This window comes from Lynx rufus, unplaced genomic scaffold (assembly GCF_022079265.1).
Source record: "Lynx rufus isolate CCGP_SWC_20201006 ecotype Redwood Valley unplaced genomic scaffold, mLynRuf1.p SCAF_3, whole genome shotgun sequence".
NCBI lineage: Eukaryota > Metazoa > Chordata > Mammalia > Carnivora > Felidae > Lynx > Lynx rufus.
The window spans coordinates 162,327,433-162,349,109 of NW_025814845.1; the positions used below are offsets into that span (position 1 = coordinate 162,327,433).

The following is a 21,677-nucleotide window of genomic DNA, read 5'->3' on the forward strand; positions in this document are numbered from 1 at the left end:
GTGGAGTGCGTGTGCATGCGTGCTAACAGTGGGCATTTCAGGATGCTGGGTTGTGTGACTCATTTTTTCCTTTTCTTACACATATATATATTTTAATTTTTTAAAAATGTTTATTTTTGAGAGCGCGTGAGCAGGGGAGGGGCAGAGAGAGGGAGATACAGATCCCAAGCAGGCTCCAGGCTCCGAGGTGTCCCCCAAAACTGTGAGATCATGACCTGAGCAGAAGTCAGATGCTTAGCCTTAAGCTTAACCGACTGAGCCACCCAGGCGCCCAGCACGTATATTTTTTGCACAAACATGTAACAGTCGTAAAATACAGTTATTTGAAAAGTAGAAGTAAAATTACGTAGCTTTTATTTTTGTGGAAACTGAACAAAAAAACATTGAATAGATAATTAGAAAAAGACTTCAGAGGCAACCTTTTGAAGGGCATTTTTTATTATAAATTTAATATGGTTGATTAATGAAAAATCACAATGAAGTACCAAGAAAACGTTTGTCAATATAAAAATTTTAGCAGCATTTCCACGGTTTCAGGCTCCAGCATCACTCACACTCCCTCCCTCCCGCTTTCAGGACAGAATCCAGTGGGACTACAGTAGAGCCTCAAGATGTTCAGCTTAGTAAAGGCCTCAAGGAAATCCTCAAATCCAGTGTATTGTCTGCTATTTCAACTCTACCCCCTCCTGAATGTCAACTCACTCGCCTTAGTGTTTTAAGAATTCGCTTTTTCAGGCTGCAGGGGAGAGTACGGGTGAAAATTTAAACTGGACTTGGTGTGTGGTGCTTGATCGGGCAGCCTCACGTATGTACATTCTCTACACGATGACGACGACGACGACGACGACAATGGGCCACTGCAGGGCTCACCAGTAACTAGCGAGTGGTGGCAGTGGGGGCGGGGGACAGGAAGTAGGATGCTCATAACGAGCACGTGACAGGGGGCTGGTGCTTCGGCCTCCGCCCTGCTAGGGGGCAGGCCGGGGCCAGGCGGTCTCGCTACAGCCTAGGTTAACAGTAGGATTCATGGGAAGGGGAGAAAGACAGTATGAAAATATAATACTGGCAAACTATTCCCCTGCTTCTTTGGTACTTTCCAAAATTCTCTGATCAAAAAAGTATATGGGAAGCACACCATTAAAAAATTACCGTTTTAAGTATTTACAGAGGCAATTATGATATATTACATAATCAATACACAGTATATGAACAAATTCCTCAGTGAAAGCACTTGTGAACTCCTACCCCAGTATTACTCAAGAGCACACCCCCGGACGTACATCTTCCCAAATGTGCATCCAACCCGATTCACACTTATCTTACAGTATATTCAATGGGAAAAATAGCACTTTCCAATCTACACTTTCCTTTTAAAAGGTTCTTAAAATTTGCCACTGAAATCATTCCGTACAAAGATTTGTTGAATATTGAATTCTAGACAGTATTTCTCCACTCCCATTTCGAGTATGTTTGAAATAATGCTATCTATTCTATGTATACAATATATATTTAACATATAAGTAACTGCACCACGTTATGTCACCACGATACCAGTTTAATGCACATGATTATGTACAGTAGTTAAGTTAGCTCTGGAGGATGACTCTCTACAGTGTAGGTGAACAGTTGGTTTGGAACCATATGAAAGGGCCACGGACAAGCTGGATGGGAGACAGCCCGTGCGCAGGCAGCGTGCGTGTAACACGCCACCCACACATACCCACACCAGACCCTCCCTTGTGTACTGGGCGGAAGAAGACAAATCACACATATGGAAGAATCCCGTACATGAGAAGAGCCATGATAGCAGCACTGAACAACCCGGCCACGGGGACAGTCACAAACCAGGCCACAAAGATGTTCCGGAAGAGGCGCCAGTCCACGGCTTTCCGGGAGCGGATCCAGCCCACGGCCACCACGGACCCCACCTGCCGGAGCACAAAGATTTAACAGTAAAAACAGAGGTCCACAGATCTGAAGGCGAGACACAAAATCTGCGTTCAACCAATGTAAATTGGCTCATCTCAGAAGGAAACTGAATTCTATATAATGTTACCAATTCCTTCCCCTCCATTTGTTAAAGCTTTTAAATTTTTTTTTTTTCAACGTTTATTTATTTTTGGGACAGAGAGAGACAGAGCATGAATGGGGGAGGGGCAGAGAGAGAGGGAGACACAGAATCCGAAACAGGCTCCAGGCTCTGAGCCATCAGCCCAGAGCCTGACACGGGGCTCGAACTCACGGACCTCGAGATCGTGACCTGGCTGAAGTCGGACGCTCAACCGACTGCGCCACCCAGGCGCCCCTGTTAAAGCTTTTAAAATAGTTTAGATTTCAGGTACAGTTACTTTAGGATTATTCTATTTAGCATATAGTTCTGGTATACTTTTCCACCTACGTTCTGCTCTGTTTGAGTGGAACTTTAGCCAATGACATGTTTTCTATTCTCTCTGCACCTTATAAACTATGAATGTTCTTGTTTTAAATATTCCACAGGTAGGACACTGCTTACTGCAATTTATGAACCTGTTTTAATCACATAATGAAATGGCAATAACGTATCCTTCTCTTAGAATAACAGCATCATAAATGTTGGAGCTGGAGAAGACCTTTGAGAGTATCTAATCAGCGTCATTTTTTACAGAGGATAACAGATCCCGAGAGGATTTGGGAGCACGAGGAGCTATCATAAATCACAGCCGACTGAGGACTAGAACTCAGGCCTCTTGATTTTAAACTGGTTTTCTCCTCCATCTCAAACTGCTTGCAGCTTTTGTACTTTAGCTAGTGTGAGGTGCAGGAAAAAAGTAAAAAGTGAAGTGAAATAAAATAAAATGAACATAAATATTATTGGATCTAAACTGTCACTCATGTCTCCCAAATGACACGTACAGATACTTGAAAATCAGAATGTCAACAATGATTTCAAGTATTTTTGTTTTTTTTAATCGAGAAATTTTACTTATGAACAAAATACAAATAGGAAAAATACAATATGTTGTCAAGAAGGGTATAAGAATAAATGGGTTAAAGACAAAGAAAAATGGGGCTTCTGGTTGGCTCAATCAGTACAACATGCTCAACTATTTTTCTAAACACTCACAGTTCATTTTATGGTTTGTTGAAAGTTTAAAGGAAAAAAGACTCAACTTTAAGTATCCTAAAAATGAAAATCATAAGAAAGTACAATGCCTGTAATATCTCCTGCCTCACTCAGGCTCTGGTGGGGCTCAGCACTTGACAGAATGCCCTTGACCATTTGTGAGGTGGATTTTTAAGATCTCTATAAAATAGGCTTTGTCTCTACCGACCCTCAAATACTCCAGAATCAGCAATGACCAATGAGTCAAATATCAAGCAGGGTCTAACCACAGAAAAAATAAAATCCAACCCTTTAGATTGTTTATGGATGCAAACTGCAATGCCAAAAACAGCAGCATATTTAAAGGCAGTTAATCTGACATTTTGTCAAAGCCAGGTGGTGATTAACATCTCCAGGACAGCAACTGACTAACCTAAGTAAGGGGCCATCAAAATGACTGATTTTATTTAAACTCTTTGGCCATTATCAGTACCCTGTATGAACCTGATAATCCTGCTTAGCAGTTCCTAGAACATGACAGACAATCGGGAGTTTTCTACTGCATAAGGATCAGCTAGTTTCTGTTGGTTTTCAAATATGGTCAAATCCACACACACTAGTTCCTGAGATTAAATTCTTCCTGTTGCTCACAGTCTCTCTGGAGCACTGTCCTCTTTAGCACACCTCCTGTTGTTCTGGATTCCCTTTGGGAGGACACCCTCAAGTTTCCATTTTATCTCCACCCTCTTCCTTTCTTAGAACACTTTTTACTTTTTTTTTTAATGAGAGAGAGAGAGAGAGAGAGCGCGCATGAGTAGGGGAGAGGGGCTGAGGAAGAGAGAGAGAGAGAGAGAGAGAGAGAGAGAGAGAGAGAGAATCTTAAGCAGGCTCCATGCTCAGCCCCGGAGCCTGAAATGGGGCTTGATTCCATGATCATGACCTGAGCCAAAATCAAGAGTCGGATGTTCAGTCAGCTGACTGAGCCACCCAGGTGCCTCTAGAACATTTTTTTTAAAAGCATAAAGTTAGAATAATATATAACAAGTTTATGTACTTGGAGGGATAGACAATTACTCAGACCCCCACTATTGTCCTATTTTTATATTCCTTTCTTGTATTTTTTATCAATATACTTTTGTTTGTAAGTAATAGGGCATACTGCTCCTTTCTTAAAAAAATTAACATTATAGGCATCTTCCCATAGTGTTCACAGCCTTTATGATTATCATGAAAAATGACACACCCTTAAGGTGGATGTACCTTAATTTATTTAACCGTTTCCAGTTTGCTTCCAATTTTTCCCTACTGGAAATAGTTTCATGATTAATGTATTCATTCATATCACTTATATTTAGGCTTAATAAATAATATTCCCTGAAACAGATTATTAAAGAGGGCATTTAGTTTTAGTTTTTATTTTGTTTTTAATACCAATATAGTTAACAATACAGGGTTATATTAATTTCAGGTATACAATATTCAATAATTTAAAGGGCGCATTTTATTTATTTATTTATTATTTTTTTAAATTTTTTTTAACGTTTATTTTTGAGACAGAGAGAGAGACAGAGCATGAACGGGGGAGGAGCAGAGAGAGAGGGAGACACAGAATCAGAAGCAGGCTCCAGGCTCTGAGCCATCCGCCCAGAGCCCGACGCGGGGCTTGAACTCACGGACCGCGAGATCGCAGATCGTGACCTGAGCTGAAGTCGGACGCTTAACCGACTGAACCACCCAGGCGCCCCTAAAGGGCGCATTTTAAAAAAATACCTTGAAATAATTTGAAACTTAGGGAAAAGCTGTAAGAACTCCATATACCTTTTACCCAAATTCACCTTTTTCTAACCTTTTGTCACAATCTATGAAGAAACATTTTAATACTATTAAAATACCCTGCTCATCAACCTCCCTCTGTCTTCCCGCTCAAGACTCTGCAATCCAGCCTTTATTACAATGGTTGCAACACAGTAATTTACCAGCTCCCCTCCTCATGTGTCAGAGGAAGTGCTGCTTGCAGGAAGAAGTCTCCTAACGCATTTAGGATGGTAATACATCCTGCCAAATAGTCTTATAAACAGTTGTAAATACACAAGGTTGTCGATAATCTGTGAATTTAGGCACACTGTAAAAACACTACAAATTGTTCTTTTTTGCTAACCACTCATAAAACGTATTACTGTTGCTTTAATTTGCATATTTTAATTACTCCGAAGGTTGAACTTACTTTTACTTATTTATCCAATTTACTCCTTCTAGTCTTTACATATAAAAATTGCCTCTCCATGTATTTTGCCCATTTAAATACTGGAATCTAAGTGTGTCCCTTATTTATTTATGTGTGGTCTTTACTGAATATTAACTGTTAATGCAAGTTATTTTCTCAATTCCATATTTTGCTTTGTTTCACATTCAAATTTCTAATTCCACACAACAAATTACACTGCACTTTTCTCCTATAATTTACCCTTGAATATTTGATATTTAATTGTATAAGATTCTATTTTATTCTAAGTTTTAAAATGTTTTAAAAATGCTATTTAAGCCATCAGATATGTATTTTCTGAGAGCTGTGTGTCTTTGTTTTTCTAGATTGACAGCCAGCTAGTCAACATCGTTTACCCAACATCATCAAACTGTATGCTCCTCTATAATAGGTGCCCTCTCGGACCTGTCTACTGGTTTTATACAAATTGTGGCAAAATATGTACACAATGAAACGTATCATTTTAGCCATTTTTAAGTGTACAATTGAGTGGCATAAAGTTTATTCGCACTGTCCTGCAACCATCATCTCCATCCATCTCCAGACCTTCGTCATCTTCCCCAGCTGAGACTGTGTGGGGCCACACTGCTGCCCAGCCTCCGCGTATTTTTTTTTTTTTTTTTTAAATTTTTTTTTTCCAACGTTTATTTTATTTTTGGGACAGAGAGAGACAGAGCATGAACGGGGGAGGGGCAGAGAGAGAGGGAGACACAGAATTGGAAACAGGCTCCAGGCTCCGAGCCATCAGCCCAGAGCCTGACGCGGGGCTCGAACTCACGGACCGCGAGATCGTGACCTGGCTGAAGTCGGACGCTTAACCGACTGCGCCACCCAGGCGCCCCACCTCCGCGTATTTTTAACTCGTCTCTTGTACTTTCTCGCTCGTAAGGCTGGTCCTTCCTCATCGTTTTTCATTTTAGATCATTTCAGATTCTTACTAACTTAACCTACCAAATTCACTTTAAGTCAGTTTGTAAAGTCAGAAGAAAACTCCTTATAAAATTGAGCTTTCCTGTCGGGTAACAGTGTCTCGTCTGCGGGTGTTCTTTCACCTCTGTGCAGTCTTGTGCCTTCTTCATGTTCCTCACTCCCATTTATTAGGATTATTCTGAAATACCCTTCTTTTTGCTGCAATCCTGGGGGTGGGTGTTCTGGTTTTTATTACACTTTCATTCTGGCTACTGCTGACAGACAAACTCTATAGAGTTCTGTATTTTTATGTGGGCTTGGTCATTTTCACTGAATTCTAGCAGTATTTTAAGAGATACATGCAGAATTTTATCAAATGTCTTTTTGGCATATATCTCAATAGATGATCATGTGTTGTTTTTTAATGGATAAGCCCTATTATATTGAAGATGTCAGAGTACCCTTCTTGGGATTCACTCAACACCTATTTTGTTGAGCACTTATGAGGGGCCAGCCCTGTGCAGGTGCTGCCATGTTCAGAGCCTACTTTCCGGTAATCTGGAAAATTAATTTGATCCTGCTGAAATGTTTTTTCATAAACTCATTGATGTTATTAGCACCTTACATTTTATACTAATATTCATATGTAAATATAGCTTTCATTGTCATGTTTATTAAAAAAAATTTTTTTTTAATATTTTTGAGAGACAGAGTGCAAGCGGGGAGAGGCAGAGAGAGAGGGAGACACAGAATCTGAGGCAGGCTCCAGGCTCCGAGCTGTCAGCACAGAGCCCGACTGGGGCTTGAACTCACGGACCATGAGATCATGACCTGAGCCAAAGTCAGATGTTTAACCGACTGAGCCACCCGGTGGCCCCTATGTTTATTTTTTTTAATGTTTATTTTTGAGAGAGGGGCAGAGAGAGAGGAGAGAGGAAGACAGAGTATCCGAAGCAGGCTCCACATGGACAGCAGAGAGCCTGATATGGGGCTCAAACTCATCAGCTTCGAGATCATGACCTGAGCCGAAATTAAGAAGCTTAAGACGCTTAACTGAGTCACCCAGGTGCCCCACATTGTCATGTTTTATTAGGTATTAGTCAACGTCATTAGAGTTTTGGTATTGGGGTTATTCAGTATATGCTTTATAGAACAAAATGAGGAGTTTCCTCTTCTATTTTGTTTTTTTTCTACAGTGTGGAAAGTTTACATAAAGTGAAAATTATTCTTTTAAAATGGAAGAGGTGATCTAATGAATCCATTGAGAAGTGGAGTCAGTTGTGCCCCCTCCTTTTTGGTTTTTCAGGTGAGAAGAATTGTTTTTGGAGAATGTCCTTAATTTCTTCCTCCGGCTCTAGTCAGATTTTCTACGTTTTCCTACTTCTTTGTCAGTATTTGTCATGTATATTTTTTGCAGAAAATAATGCATTTTACAAAGGTTTCTAAATTCTTCACATTTTGAATAACCACTTTTCTCTCTCCTTCCCCTTCAGGATTTATTTTTATTTTAGAGAAAGCAAGAGCATGAGTGGGGGGAGAGGGGCAGAGGAAGAGAGAATCCTTTTTTTTTTTTTTTAATGTTTATTTTTGGGAGAGAGAGAGCACGAGTAGGGGAGGAGCAGAGAGAGAGGGAGACACAGAATCCAAAGCAGGCTCCAGACCCTGAGCTGTCAGCACAGAGCCCAATGTGGGGCTTGAACCCATGAACTGTCACATCATGACCTGAGCTTAACTGACTGAGCCACCCAGGAGCCCCAGAGAGAGAGAGAGAGAAACAATCTTAATCAGGCTCCACGCTCAGTGCAGAGCCTGATGCCGGGCTCAATCCACGACCCTGGGATCATGACCTGAGTCAAAATCAAGAGTCGGACGCTGAACTGACTGAGCCACCCAGGTGCCCCAGTACTTTTGGTTTTAAATTTGTTTTGCTTTTATAATTATTATACCTTTCTTACTGTTTCCTCAGAATTTTTATTGTACTGTACCTTTTATAAACTCCTAATTTAATGTCTAGTTCTTGGGGTGCCTGGGTGACCCAGTTGGTTAAGTGACCGACTTTGGCTCAGGTCATGATCTCGCAGTTTGTGAGTATGAGCCACACATCGGGCTCTGTGCTGACAGCTCAGAGCCTGGAGCCTACTTCAGATTCTATGTCTCCCGCTCTCTCTACCCCTCCCCTGCTCATGCTCTGTCTCTCTGTCTCTCAATAATAAATAAATGTTAAAAAAAAATTAATGTCTAGTTCTTTTATCATTCCTTTGCTCAATTAAATCATTTATTAAAGATAGGACTTTTCAATTGAATATAACTTCGGTTCCCAAAGGTTTTTCCATGTATAACTACACACACACACACACACACACACACACACACAGCTTTTTCTTTTTTTTTTTTAAATGTTTATTTATTTTTGAGACAGAGAGAGACAGAGCATGAATGGGGGAGGGTCAGAGAGAGAGGGAGACACAGAATCCGAAGCAGGCTCCAGGCTCCTAGCTGTCAGCACAGAGCCCGACGTGGGGCTCGAACTCACAGACCGTGAGATCAGGACTTGAGCCGAAGTCAGACGCTTAACCGACTGAGCCACCCAGGCGCCCCCACAGCTTTCTTTTTAAGAAAGCTATCATTGTAATTTTTTAACTCCCTGATTCAACTGTTAAAAAGAGCATTTAAAATTGTCCAAGGGATTACTTCCCCTTTTCAACACATAATAAATTTATAGTTTAATTTCATTGTGATTGGTCTGTGTAGTACAACTTCTATTCTTATTTTATAAATGTTATTTTATGTTTATTTTTATTTTTGCTAGAGAGTGTGCATGGGAGAGGGGCAGAGAGAGAGAGGGGAACAGAGGATCCGAAGCAGGCTCCACGCTGATCAAGCAGAGAGTCTGATGTGGGGCTCAAACCTGCACACTGTGAGATCATGACCTGAGCTGAAGCAGGATACTCAACCAACTAAGCCACCCAGGTACCCCTATTTTATAAATTTTAAAGTGACTTTTATCATGGCCTTCTGAATTTATCATTAATATTTATAAATGCTTGATGATACTTGACGAGAAGGCATGTGATCAGTAGGGTAAAACTTTGGTACATATTTATTAATTATAGTGCTCTAAATCTATTGTCCAAATCTTGTATATTCCTAAATACTTTTTGTCTTCTTCATCTGTCACACACTTAGACACACTAATTTTTGAGTTCTAATGGCTTTTGCCTTTTTAGTTGTTACATTATTTGGATCACAAGGGACCTAGAGTCTGATGTCTTCACTACTGATTAGGTCTTCTGTTGGTATTATTCACTGCTGTATTGTAACCTCCCTCTTAATAAGCTAAATGCGTTTCCAGCTTAAGGCCACTGTCAGGCACCAACAGCAACAAAATTATTGGGAAGTGGGCGGGGGGGGGGGGGTGGCGGGGAAGTTAAGTAGGGGAACCAAAGAGCAAGAATTAGAAAATTAAATTAGAGATTAGAATACTAAATTTTTACATTTTTAAAATTAAAAAAAATGTTAAATCAGTAGTGTTTCCTATAAGCGGTTTCAAATCCAAAAGCTGGCTGAGTAATCATTTATGTGACCAATATAGGTGAACAATGCGGGTAATTCACAAAAGAGTAATCCCAAACCACCCCACCTGGAATTAAGACAGTCTGCATTAACACCACTCTGAATCGCTATTGAGAAGTTCACAAATGTGTTCAACAGGGCTGAAGGTTGAAGCTGATCAAGGCGCACAGAAGGCAAGAACAATTAACAAGTTACTGAAACACACCTCTGTGGATACTTGTATTTTCAAGACTCATTTCTATTTTTTTTTAATTAAGGCTTTCAATTTTAACCAGAGTTATCATCCCAGGAAAATATCTAAGGAACTGAGCCCTATGGTGTGAAATACAAAAATACTTAACACTTAAAGATTTATAGAAAGCAAAACTTGTCATCAAAGATGGTCTTACCTCTGCCTTGTGAAATATTATACTATTCTGGATACTATGAATTGTCTAATTATTCGTTTCCAAATTATACATTCAACCAACATCTGTATCACTTAATGAAGGTTTATAAATTTTCTTACATAGGGTATAAAATTTAAACTATGCCCTTAGCTATGTACACTTAGAAAAAAGCATGAATAAATAAAATCTACCCAGATAAATTCAAAAGCTTATTTTCAACAATGGTATCCATCTTTTTTTCCTGCCAAGTTCCTAACTTTTGACCTCCTTCTGAGGAAGGCAGCTGTAAGCAAAAAAACCTAACAAGCAGATAGGAGGGGAAGCAGGGAAGCAGGAAAAAATCGAATAGGTAGTATGATTGTTCCTGAAAACATGATGGCGTCCGGTTATGATTTTATGTGGAGGTCAACACACTTTGAATGTTTCCAGAGTCATGGCGTTGCTCACACAGGGCCTTGGTCTTACATTTCAGCCACACCTGCCACGTGGGGCCCGCTGCATGCCAAGCCTGTGCTGCAGGAGGGATAAGTGCTCTGCACCAGGGCGGCTGTGAACTCTTCCCAGTGCCCCAACATCCAGGCTTTGTGCTACAGGTCTGGAGAGCCAGGACTCCGACTTTAGCTACTGCAGTGAGTAGCTCTGGGCTTTGTCCACCAGCCCACGATCAATGATACTGGACAGACCGATTAGAATCCGAGTTGAGCTCTGGCTCCAGTCTATTTGATAGCTGACATCCACTGTGGTCTCATGTTAAGGAGACTTTTTTTTTTTAAGTTTTAAAAAACTTATTTATTTTTTTTATTTTGAGAGAGAGAGAGATAAGAGTGTGTGTGTGTGTGTGTGTGGGCACAAGTGGGCAGAGAGAGACGGAGACACAGAATCAGAAACAGGCTCCAGGCTCTGCCCCAGAGCCCACTGTGGGGCTCGAACCCATGAGCCATGAGATCATGACCTGAGCTGAAGTCAGACACTTAACCGACTGAGCCACCCCAGGCACCCCCTGTGTTGCTTTTTCAAGAGGTCTTTCAACTGGTGTGAAAGTTTGCCTTCACTAGGCTTGCTCACATGTGGGGTTAATCATTGAAAAGACAGTAACATTTATTTAAAAGCAGCCCCAAAGACTCTTCATGCCTACAGAAAAGTTCAAGCCTATTTTCTTTGGGAGAAAAATATATTTAATAAGAGGCAGTTCCTCTCTGCTCCCACACACCAGCAAGCTGAAATTGATGTGGAGTAAGGTGGAAGATGCTCACTCTTCATTCCATATAGTTTTACTGTTTGAAATATTTCACTGAACGTGTGCTTCTTTTCTAAGTTTTAAATAACTGAAACTAGAACAGTAGTGGTAGGAGCACACAGCACTTCTCCTGCGTTCCTTTTCTCTACTGGACAGGCACACAGGGCTGCACCAAGAGCAGGGCTGGGGCCACACTGGCTGTGCTACACCTCAGCTGGGCCAGTGCCTCGTTGGGTGATCTTGCGAGTTACTTAACCTTTCTATCTTCAGTCTCCTCACTGGTGAGACTGAGATAATGTTAGCACCCACCTCAGAAGGCTCCTGGGAGGATTAAATGAGTTAATATTCACAGCACACTTAAAACACCGCCGGCAGAGAGCACTTGCCCCGCACATCTTAGTTGTGGCTGGTTACCATTACCGTGATCATCATGGTGAAAATCAGGAGGCACAGAGCATGCAGTGAAGGTCTGATGCTAAAAGTATGATCTTGGGAGAGTGACCTAACTCGGGAGGCCTCAGTTTTCTCATCTGTAAATTGGGAATAACTACTGATTTCACAGGGTTGCTGTGAGTATTAAGCAATACACTGTGCGTGTATAAAGCCCTAAACACAGAGCTTGACTTTCTCCAAGCACTAAGTGGCAATGATTTTTATAATGAAAATTTGTGCAAATTGAAGGTTTTCTATATACTGTAGCAAAAAAAGGAAAAGAGGAAAAAACAAGGAAACAAAACACCTCTTTCCAATGAGGCTGATTCTCCATGCCACAAGGCTCCAGATTTGCCAGCTGGCCCACTTAAAATATTCCCATAAATGCCACCTGATATTTTAATATCTGAAGCACGAAGCCATTCACATTTAGTGGCATTTGTTTACAATAAACACATTGGTTGGAGTTTTTTAACTGTGTGTGAACACAGATGGCCATCTTGTCTTGGTTACTGTGGTGCCTGGGTGCCTACAATGGTGCCTCACACAGAGCAGGTACAGATGAGTTTTTCTTGAATGACATGAACAAATGAACCGAGGACAAATCTGGAAGTGCTTTTGCTTTGTTGGAGTATTTTTGTGTATAGGAGGCCCACTTGAGTATGTTTTAGCACTCTCTCCAGTTGCTGGGCAGACCTGGCTTCCAGTCCTGACTCCTCCCTAGGTGACCTCAGATAACTCCCTGAAACTCACAGAGACCGATTCCTCTTCCTGAATCTTTCAGGTTCCTTGCAGCTCCAGCATTCCCCATTATAAGGAATTCCCTCGTGCACAGCCCTGAGTTTACAGCACTTGGCAGTGATCAATATTCAGCATCACCCCTCACTTAGAATTTACTCTAAGACAATATAGGCAATTTGAGCAATCATACAAAGAAAGAGAACTGACACAACCGAGCCTCACAATTCCATTGGGTCTACTTCCACTGTCAACTCCCAGTCCCCTACACTGGTTGGAACTGAGGGGCATGCCTCCATTTGAGCCTATGAATACGGTTAGTGTACACAGGACTTCAATGCAAAATCCACTGTGGAAACGAGAGAGAAACAGGACAAATGGAAAGTGTGAAGCACACGTGGAAGGAGTGAAAGAAAGCTCTTGCCGTACATGCACTGAAAAAGCAAAGTCTGCACCACTGAAGGGGTCCTGCTGCTGAGCACAGAAGGTAGAGAGGGACAATGTGGGAAAAGTGAATGCCCACATCCAACAATACACCAGCAGACCCAGCAGACCTTGGGATGGTTGTTTTCACAAACAACCACACACAAATCACTGCCAGCTTTTCTCAGGTGCACTGGGTGGCTGTGGACTGATCCCAGCAGCCCGGTGGCAGGGACCTACCTTGCAGTGTGTGGTGCTGACAGGAAGTCCGACGTTGGAGGCGATCACCACCGTGAACGCGGAGGCCAGCTCAATGGTGAAGCCGCTGCGGGAGGGGGCACAAGAGACACATCACAGGCGCTCTTTGTATCAGCCTCACTGACACCCCAGGGGTGCCAGAGTCTCACCAGAACATTCTTTGGGTCGATTGTTGGCTGCTGACTGGGCCAGATGACATTAACAGAAAAGAAACTGCTGCATAATGACAACAATTCACACTAAGACTGTGCATTATACTGTTTACAGCCCTAAATAGGCTTCTCTTTCTGGTATGTTTTCAAAAAGCACACACTGTAGTAACTGGGTCAGAAATTCCTGCTGTGCAAAAAATGCTAAATTAGTCACTTCTAAAGTGGCAGGAAAAAAATCACACTCTCATTTCTAAAATGTGTACTTATTGCAAAAAAAAAAGTGAATTTTTTTCTCAGATTGCTCATTTTTCTTCAAATCAACCTTACAAAAGAATCATTCATTAAAATGAATTTCAAGGGGGAAAAACTTCTCACAATAAGTAGTTACAAGTCTTAGTTGTTTTCGCAAAGTTCTCCCGTAAGTCTGCACTTCACCCCTACTAGATCCGAAGAGGACACCACAGAAGGACCACACAGAGCCCGCCCGGACGGGTACTGAGCTACAGGCAGCCTGCACAGCGGAACCGCGAAGCGTGGTAGCCCAGAGCTGCTTCCATCCAGCAGGTGAAGCCGGGGCGGCAAATTTTCCGGAAACGCAGACCCAGGGCCCAGGGCTGTTGGCATCCCCTGGGTCCTCACCACTCGCCCTCTGGGCCTCCTGTGGGGTGAGACCAGCCGGGGGCATGGCCGGGGCCTGGCCTGGGGGGCTCCCTTCCCTTCTGTTTCCTTGAGCTTCTCTGGCTCCTGCATCCCCAGCGTCTCAAATCCTCTCCCTCACCGCAGTGCCGCCGTGGCCAGCTGAGGTGTGAGGGAAGGAGGGCGAGGACAGATGGTCGGCCCTCTCCTCACTGTGACCCCAGCTGCCCAGGGGCTGCGCTGAGGGGTTGGAGGCAGACGTTCAGGCATAGAAGAGCCGGGAAGGACAACCCTGCCGATCCCGCCAGCGCTCTGGCTTACCTCGATGGTGTGATGGGGGTGAGGTCCTTCCCCATGGTCTGGATCACTCTTCTCCCCCAGACCCACAGACCCGTACAAATTCCAACTCCTCCATAAAACAGCAGCCAGACGGGGGTAACTGCTTCCTGCAGGACTGCACCTTGCTCGTAAATCAGCCACAAAGCTACCAGGGGACCAATGGCATTACTGGGAGGGAAAAGAAGATGAATGACACAGACATTGTATGTACGTGTACACAACATGCAGTGACTTCCCAGGCTTGAGGGAAGCCCACCTGACTGTATTTCTGGCTCCGCATATAATCTTGTGGTGATTAAAATGATTTATTATTTTTTGTTGTGGTGGTGGAAAAAAACCATAAAAATCTACTATCTTAACCATTTTAAGTGTATATAATTCAGTAGTGTTAAGCGTGTTCACACTGTTGTGAAATACATCTCCAGGACTTTCTCATCTGGCAAAACCCATTAAACAGTAAGTCCCTTTGCCCGCCACCCAGCCCCTGCGAACGGCCATTTTTCATTTCTATCCATGTGACTACTCTAGGTGCCTCATAGAAGTAGCGTCATTAAGTGTGTGTCTTTTGTGGCAGGCTTATTCCACTTAGCATTATGTCCTCAAGAGTCCTCCATGTTGTAGCCACAGGTCAGAATTTGCTCCCTTCTCAAGGCTGGACATTCCATGGTATGTACAGACCACATCTGCCTACACATTCATCTGACTGTGTACACTTAGGTTGCTCCCACCTCTTGGCTACTGTGAATGATGCTGCAATGAACATGGGTGTACAAACATCCCTTCAAGACCCCGCTTTCGATTCTTCTGGGTACATACTCAGAGGTAAGATTGCTGGATCAGATGGGAATTCTATTTTTAATGTTCTGAGGAACCTCCAGACTGTCTTCCATAGCAGCTGCACCAATTTACATTCCCACTAACAGCACACAAAGGTTCCAATTTCTCTACATCCTCACCAACACTTGTTATTTTCTGATTTTTTAAATAATTTATTCATTTTTTAATTTGCATCCAAGTTAGCATACAGTCCAACAATGATTTCAGGAGTAGATTCCCTAATGCCCCCTACCCATTTAGCCCAGCCCCCCTCCCACAACCCCTCCAGGAACCCTCTGATTGTTCTCCATATTTAAGGGTCTCTTACGTTTTGTCCCCCTCCCTGTTTTTATCTTATTTTTGCTTCTCTTCCCTTATGTTCATCTGTTTTGTATCTTAAAGTCCTCATCTGAGTGAAGTCATTCTGTTTTTTTTTATAGTAGCCACCTTAATGGGTGTGTGATGTATTAATTTTTTAAAGAAGCACTGAAATATCATAAGAAGTGGAAACAAATACCAAGTTCTTTTTTCTCTGTTTTTCTCCATTTTCATTACCAGCATTGCTACTAATAGTAGCTACCAGTCTGGGCAGCCATATCAGGTCCCACACGATGGGACCACAAACATGGTCTCTGTTAGTTCTCAAACCCATCCTGCAGTTAGGTATTGTCGCTCCCATTTTATTGATGAGGAAATGGATGCTAAAGTCGTGGCACTAGCAGGAGGCAGGACTCAGGTGCTCATGCCCTTTCTCCTCAACCTGCTATTGTCACTCAGGCCCTTGGCAGGCACATATGGATGGTTTTAGGGGATGCACAGTTTTTTGAAAAAAATTTTAATTAAGACTTTATTCCTTTAGAGCAGTTTAAGGCACACAGTGAAACTGAGGGGAAGGTAGAGCTTGCCCATTTACCTGCCCCACACATTCACAGCCTCACCATTATCCACATCGCCACCACAGTGGAACATTTGTTGTAAGTGATGAACCTTGGGGCTCCTGGGTGGCTCAGTCAGTTAAGTGTCCGACTCTCAATTTTGGCTCAGGTCATGGTCTCACAGTTCATGAGATCGAGCTTCACAGTGAGCTCTGCACTGATATCGCAGAGCCTGCTTGGGATTCTCTCTCTCTGTCTCTCTCTGCCCCTCTCTTGCTTGTGCCCTGTCTCTCCTTAAAATAAATAAACAAACTTAAAAAAAAAAAGTGATGAACCTCCAAGGACACATCATTATCATCCAAAGTCCACAGTTTACATTAGAGTTCACCCTTGGTGTTGTACATTCTGTAGGTTTGGACAAATGTATAATGACCCGTAGCCATCTTTATAGCCTCATACAGAGTGTTTTCACTGCCCTAAAAATCCCCTGTGTGTATTCATCCCTCTTCCCCACCTCAACCCCTAATCTTTTCACTGTCTCCATAGTTCTGCCTTTTCCAGAATGTCATATAGTTAGACATTCATACAGAACGCAACTGTTCAGATTGGCTTCTTTCACTTAGTAATATGGTTTACGTTTCCTACATGGCTTGGTAGCTCATTTCCTTACAAGTACTGAAAAATATTCCATTGGCTGTATCACGTTTATTTACCCCTTCATCTACCAAAGAACATCTTGGTTACTTCCAAGTTTTGGTAATTGGGTATAAAGATACTATAAAATCTGTGTGCAGGTTTTTGAATGGACCTCAGTTCTCGACTCCTTTGAGTAAATACCAAGGAGCATGAATTACTGGATCACATGGTAAGAGTATGTTGAGTTTTGTAAGAAGCCTCCAAACTGTCTTCCCAAGTGGCTGTCCCATTTTGCACTCCCTCCAGCAATGAATGAGTTCCTGTTGCTCCACAGCCTTGTCAGCATTTGGTGCTGTCAGGGTTCCGTACTTTGGCCATCCTAACAGTTCCAAAGTAGTATCTCATTATTTTAATTTGCATTTCCTTAATGACACAATGTGGAATATCTTTTCATATGTTTGTTTGCCTTCTGTGTATCTTCTTTGGCAAGGTGTCTGGTAATGTGTTGGGCTCATTTTTTAATTGGGTTGTTTTCTTATTGTTGAGTTTTATGAGTTCTTTGTATATTACTATTTTATCAGCTACATCTTTTGCAAATATTTTCTGTTTCTGGCTTGTCTTCTCATTCTCTTGACACTTTCATCATGCAGAAATTTCTAATTTTAATGAAGTCCAGTTTATCTAGTAGGATTGTGCCCTTGGTATTGTATCTAAAGAGTCATTTCCATACCCAAAAGTCATCTAGGTTTATTCTTGTGTTATCTACCAGGAGTGCTGTAGTTTTTCACTTTACATTTAGGGTTGTGATCCATTTTCAGTCACTTTTTGTAAAGAGTGTAAGGTCTGCATGCAGATTGGTTTTTTTGCACATGGATATCTAGTTGTTCCAGCACCATTTGTTGAAAAGACTCTCTGCTCCCCTGTATTTCCTTTGCTCCTTTGTCAAAGATCAGTTGACTATATTTATGGGAGTCTATTTCTGGGCTCTATTCTGTTTTACTGATTAATCTTTTCTCTCAGCAATACCACACTGTCTTTATTACTGTAGCTATATCGTAAGTCTTGATGTTGGGTAGTGTCAGTCCTTCAACTTTGTCCCACTCTTTCAAGACAGCGTTGGTTACTCTAGGTCTTTTGCCTTTATCAACTTTACAATCAGTTTGCTGATATCCACAAAATAACTTGCTGGGACTGCACTGAATTTATAAATCAAGATAGGAAGAACTGACATCTTGACAATACTGAGTCTTTCTATCCTTGAACATGGAAAATCGATTTATATCATTCTTTAATTTTATTCATCAGCTTCGCAGAAATATTTCACTATGTGGATGGTTTTCTGTTTTTAATATCAAATGCCACTTGTTCATTACTGGTATTTAGGAAAGCAATGGACTTTTGTATATTAATCTCGTATTCTGCAACCTTGCTCTAACTGCTTATTCATTTCAGGAGTTTGTTGATTCTTTTCAATTTTTTACATAAATGATCATGTCATCTGTAAACAAAGGCAGTTTTCTTTCTTTCTTCCCATTCTGTATATCTTTTATTTCCTTTTCTTCTCCTATGCATTAGCTAGAATGCTATGCATTCAGTATAAGCTGAAAAGGAGTGGTAAAAGAGGACATCCTTGCCTTGCTCCCGATCTCAGTGGGAAAGCTTTGAGTTTTTCACCATTAAGTATAATGTTAGCTGTAGGTCTTTTGTGAATATTCTTTATCAAGTTGAGGAAGTTCCCCTTTATTCCTAGTTTACTGAGAGGTTTTATCATGAATAGGTGGTGAATTCTGTTAACTCCTTTTTAGCCTATTGATGTGATGGATTACATTAACTGATTTTTGAGTGTTGAAGCAGCCTTCTTTATCTGGGATAAATATCACTTGGTCATGGGGCACCTGGATGGCTCAGTCAGTTGAGTGTACGACTTCAGCTCAGGTCATGATCTAATGGTTCATGGGTTCAAGCCCCACATCTGGCTCGCTGCTGTCAGCATGAAGTCCACTTTGGATCCTCTGTCCACCCCCCCCCCGAAAATAAATAAACATTAAAAATATATATATCATTTGGTCATGGTGACCAAATGGTCATGGTCATTCTTTTTATATATTGCTGGATTCAATTTGCTACTTATTTTGTTGAGGATTTGTACATCCATGTTCATGAAGGATACTGGTCTATAGTTTTCTTTTATGTTAATGTCTTTCTCTGGTTTGGGTAATAAGGTAATACTGGCCTTAGAGAGTAAGTTAGGAAGTATTCCTTCTACTTCTATCCTTTGAAAGACATTGTAGAGAATTGGTATAATTTCTGCCTTAAATATTTGGTAGAATTCACCAGTGAACCCATCTGGGCCTGGTGCTTTCTATTTTGGAAGTTATTAATTACTGATTTGATCTCTTTAATAGGTACGGGTCTATTCAGAGTGTCTATTTCTTCTTTTGTGAGTTTTGGCAAAGTGTGTCATTCAAGGAATTAGTCCTTTTCATCTAGGTTATCAAATGTAAGGGCACAAAATGGATAGCATTATCTTTTTAATGTCCATAGAATATATAGTGAAGACCTGATTTCTGATATTAGTAATTTGTGTTTTTCTTAGTCTGGCTAGAGGCTTATCAACTGATCTTTCAAAAAATTATCCTTTGGTTTCACAGATTTTCTCTTCTGATTTCCTGATTTCAATTTCACTGATTCATGTTCTAATTCTTATTATTTCTTCTGCTTACTTTGGATTTAATTTTCTCCTCTTTTTCTAGTTTCCTTGGGTGGGAATTGAGAATACTGATTTTATGTATTTGTTTTTCCTAATATATGTGTTCAATGGTATAAATTTCCTTTTTAGCACTGCTGCATCCCACAAATTTTGATGAGTTTTCCTTTTTTCATTTTTTAATGTTTTTTCATTTTTTTTTAGAGAGAGAGAGAGACTGTGAGGGAAGGGCAGAGAGAGAGGAAGACACACAATCTGAAGCAGGCTGTAGGCTCTGAGCTGTCAGCACAGACCCTAATGTGGATTCTTTTTTTTTTTTTTTATGTTTATTTTTGAGAGAGACAGAGAGTATGCAAGGAAAGGGCAGAGAGAGAGGGAGACACAGAATCCAAAGCAGGGTTCAGGCTCTGACACGGGGCTCTAACCCATGAACTCTGAGACCATGACCTGAGCCAAAGTTGGATGCTTAACCGACTGAGCCACCCAAGTACCTCCCAATGCAGATTCTTTTTTTAAATTTAATTTAATTTAATTTAATTTAATTTAATTTAATTTTTTAATATGAAATTTATTGTCAAATTGGTTTCCATACAACTCATCCCAACTGGTGCCCTCCTCAATGCCCATCATCCCCAATGCGGATTCTTAAAGCCTCTCATAGGGCTCTGAACTGAGAGTGGCGCCTGCTTAAGATAACTCTTTCTCTCTCTCTCCCTCCCTCTCTCTGTCCCCCTCCCTTCCCCTCCCCCCCCCACATGCTGTCTCTCAAATGAAAAAACAAACAAGCAAAAACAAAAGCATTCCTCATTTCTGTTACAGTGTTATCTCTAGTATTTCCTTCTGGTTCTTTCTTACAGTTTCCAAGTCTCTGTTAACATTGCCCCATCTGTTCTTGCATGCAGTCTACTTTATCCATTAGAACCCTTAGCGTATTAATCACGGTTGTTTTAAATTCCTAATATGATCATTCCAATACCCCTTTCCATTTCTGGTTCTGATGCCCGCTCTGTCTCTTCCAATTGGTTTTTTTTTTGTTGTTGTTTTTTTGCCTTTTGGTGTAACTCGTAATTTTTTCTTGATAGGCAGATACCATGTACCAGGCAAAAGGAACTGCTGTAAGTAGCCTTTAGTAAGGAACATGGTGGTGAAATGCAGGAGGGCGAGGAAGCACTCTAGAGTCCTATGGTTAGATCTCTGTCTTTTCATGAGCCTATGCCTCTGGACTGTGAACTTCACAAGTATTTCTCAGGTTTTCTTCTCCCCCTTTATGTAGGATAGGGTGGCTCAAGTGGGCTGCAGCTGGGTATTTCTCTTCCTCCAGGTTAGCCTGTGATAATAACCCAGCAGGTTAGGCTCCCATTAACTAGTTTCCCCTCGGGGTTAGGCTTGTTAAGAACACAGTGCTCTGGGTATGTCAAAATGGTTACTTTCCCTCTCCCTGTGATGCAAGGGAGGAGGGGAGTTTCTCTGATTTTCACTGAGGATGAGCTAGGGCTCCTAGATATAAAGCTGACAATCTTGTGCGGGCCCCTCCCACTGGCTCTCCCTGTAGTCTCTACTGACTTTAGGAACTCATCCTTACAGTTCAGGTTTTTCTCCCTGGCACTGGTTCCCAGAGCAGTTTCCACTCGAGAGTCTGTCCTCCCTTATTCCCTGTACATGTCTCTCTCTCGTACCTGTCTTGGGGGCAGCGGTTGCCTGGTGTCCCCCTCTCTCTTATGGCTTCAAGGGGAGCTGTTGATTTTTCAGTGTGCCCACTTTTTACTTGTTGTTAGGATGGACTGATAAGTCCAAGCTCCTACATGCAGAAGCACACACAGGCTTTCAATGCCGGGCATCTGCAGCCCTGGTCTCCCCCCCTCAGCCCACCCTACACCAAGCAGACACAGTGGAGGCTGAGCTGGCCTCTCAAGTCTGCTTCTCACTAGCTGTGTGATCCTGGGCAAGAAACACCACATCTCAGCTTCAGACTCCCTGTCTTTGAAAGATACCACTTATGACCTCAAAGGACCGACTTAAAGTGGATTAGAAGAGGTTATAAATGGTTCAGCACTGAGGCCTGGACTATACTTAATAATCTTTTGTTAAAGGAATAGAAGCCTTATCTTCACGGTTACATTACTTCCAGAACTTGCTTTTATCAGACCAAATCTGTACTCAGAAGCCTCAAAACCAGTCCCTAAACTGCAAGCTTTAAACTCCAGTCACCTGT

At 41.7% G+C, this 21,677-nt stretch overlaps 1 protein-coding gene across 1 annotated transcript in view; it reads right to left on the bottom strand.

Annotated features, from left to right (window-relative positions):
• Positions 1-432: 432 nt before the first annotated feature.
• The window catches only part of SLC20A2 (solute carrier family 20 member 2), a 107,600-nt gene continuing 86,355 nt past the window's right edge, over positions 433-21,677 (bottom strand). The window contains exons 10-12 of the mRNA XM_047091301.1: positions 14,414-14,599; positions 13,287-13,371; positions 433-1,928 (exon numbers count right to left, since the gene is read on the bottom strand). Coding sequence (XP_046947257.1) covers positions 1,764-1,928; positions 13,287-13,371; positions 14,414-14,599 — 436 coding nt within the window. The 3' untranslated portion in view covers positions 433-1,763. The remainder of the gene's footprint in view (positions 1,929-13,286; positions 13,372-14,413; positions 14,600-21,677) is intronic.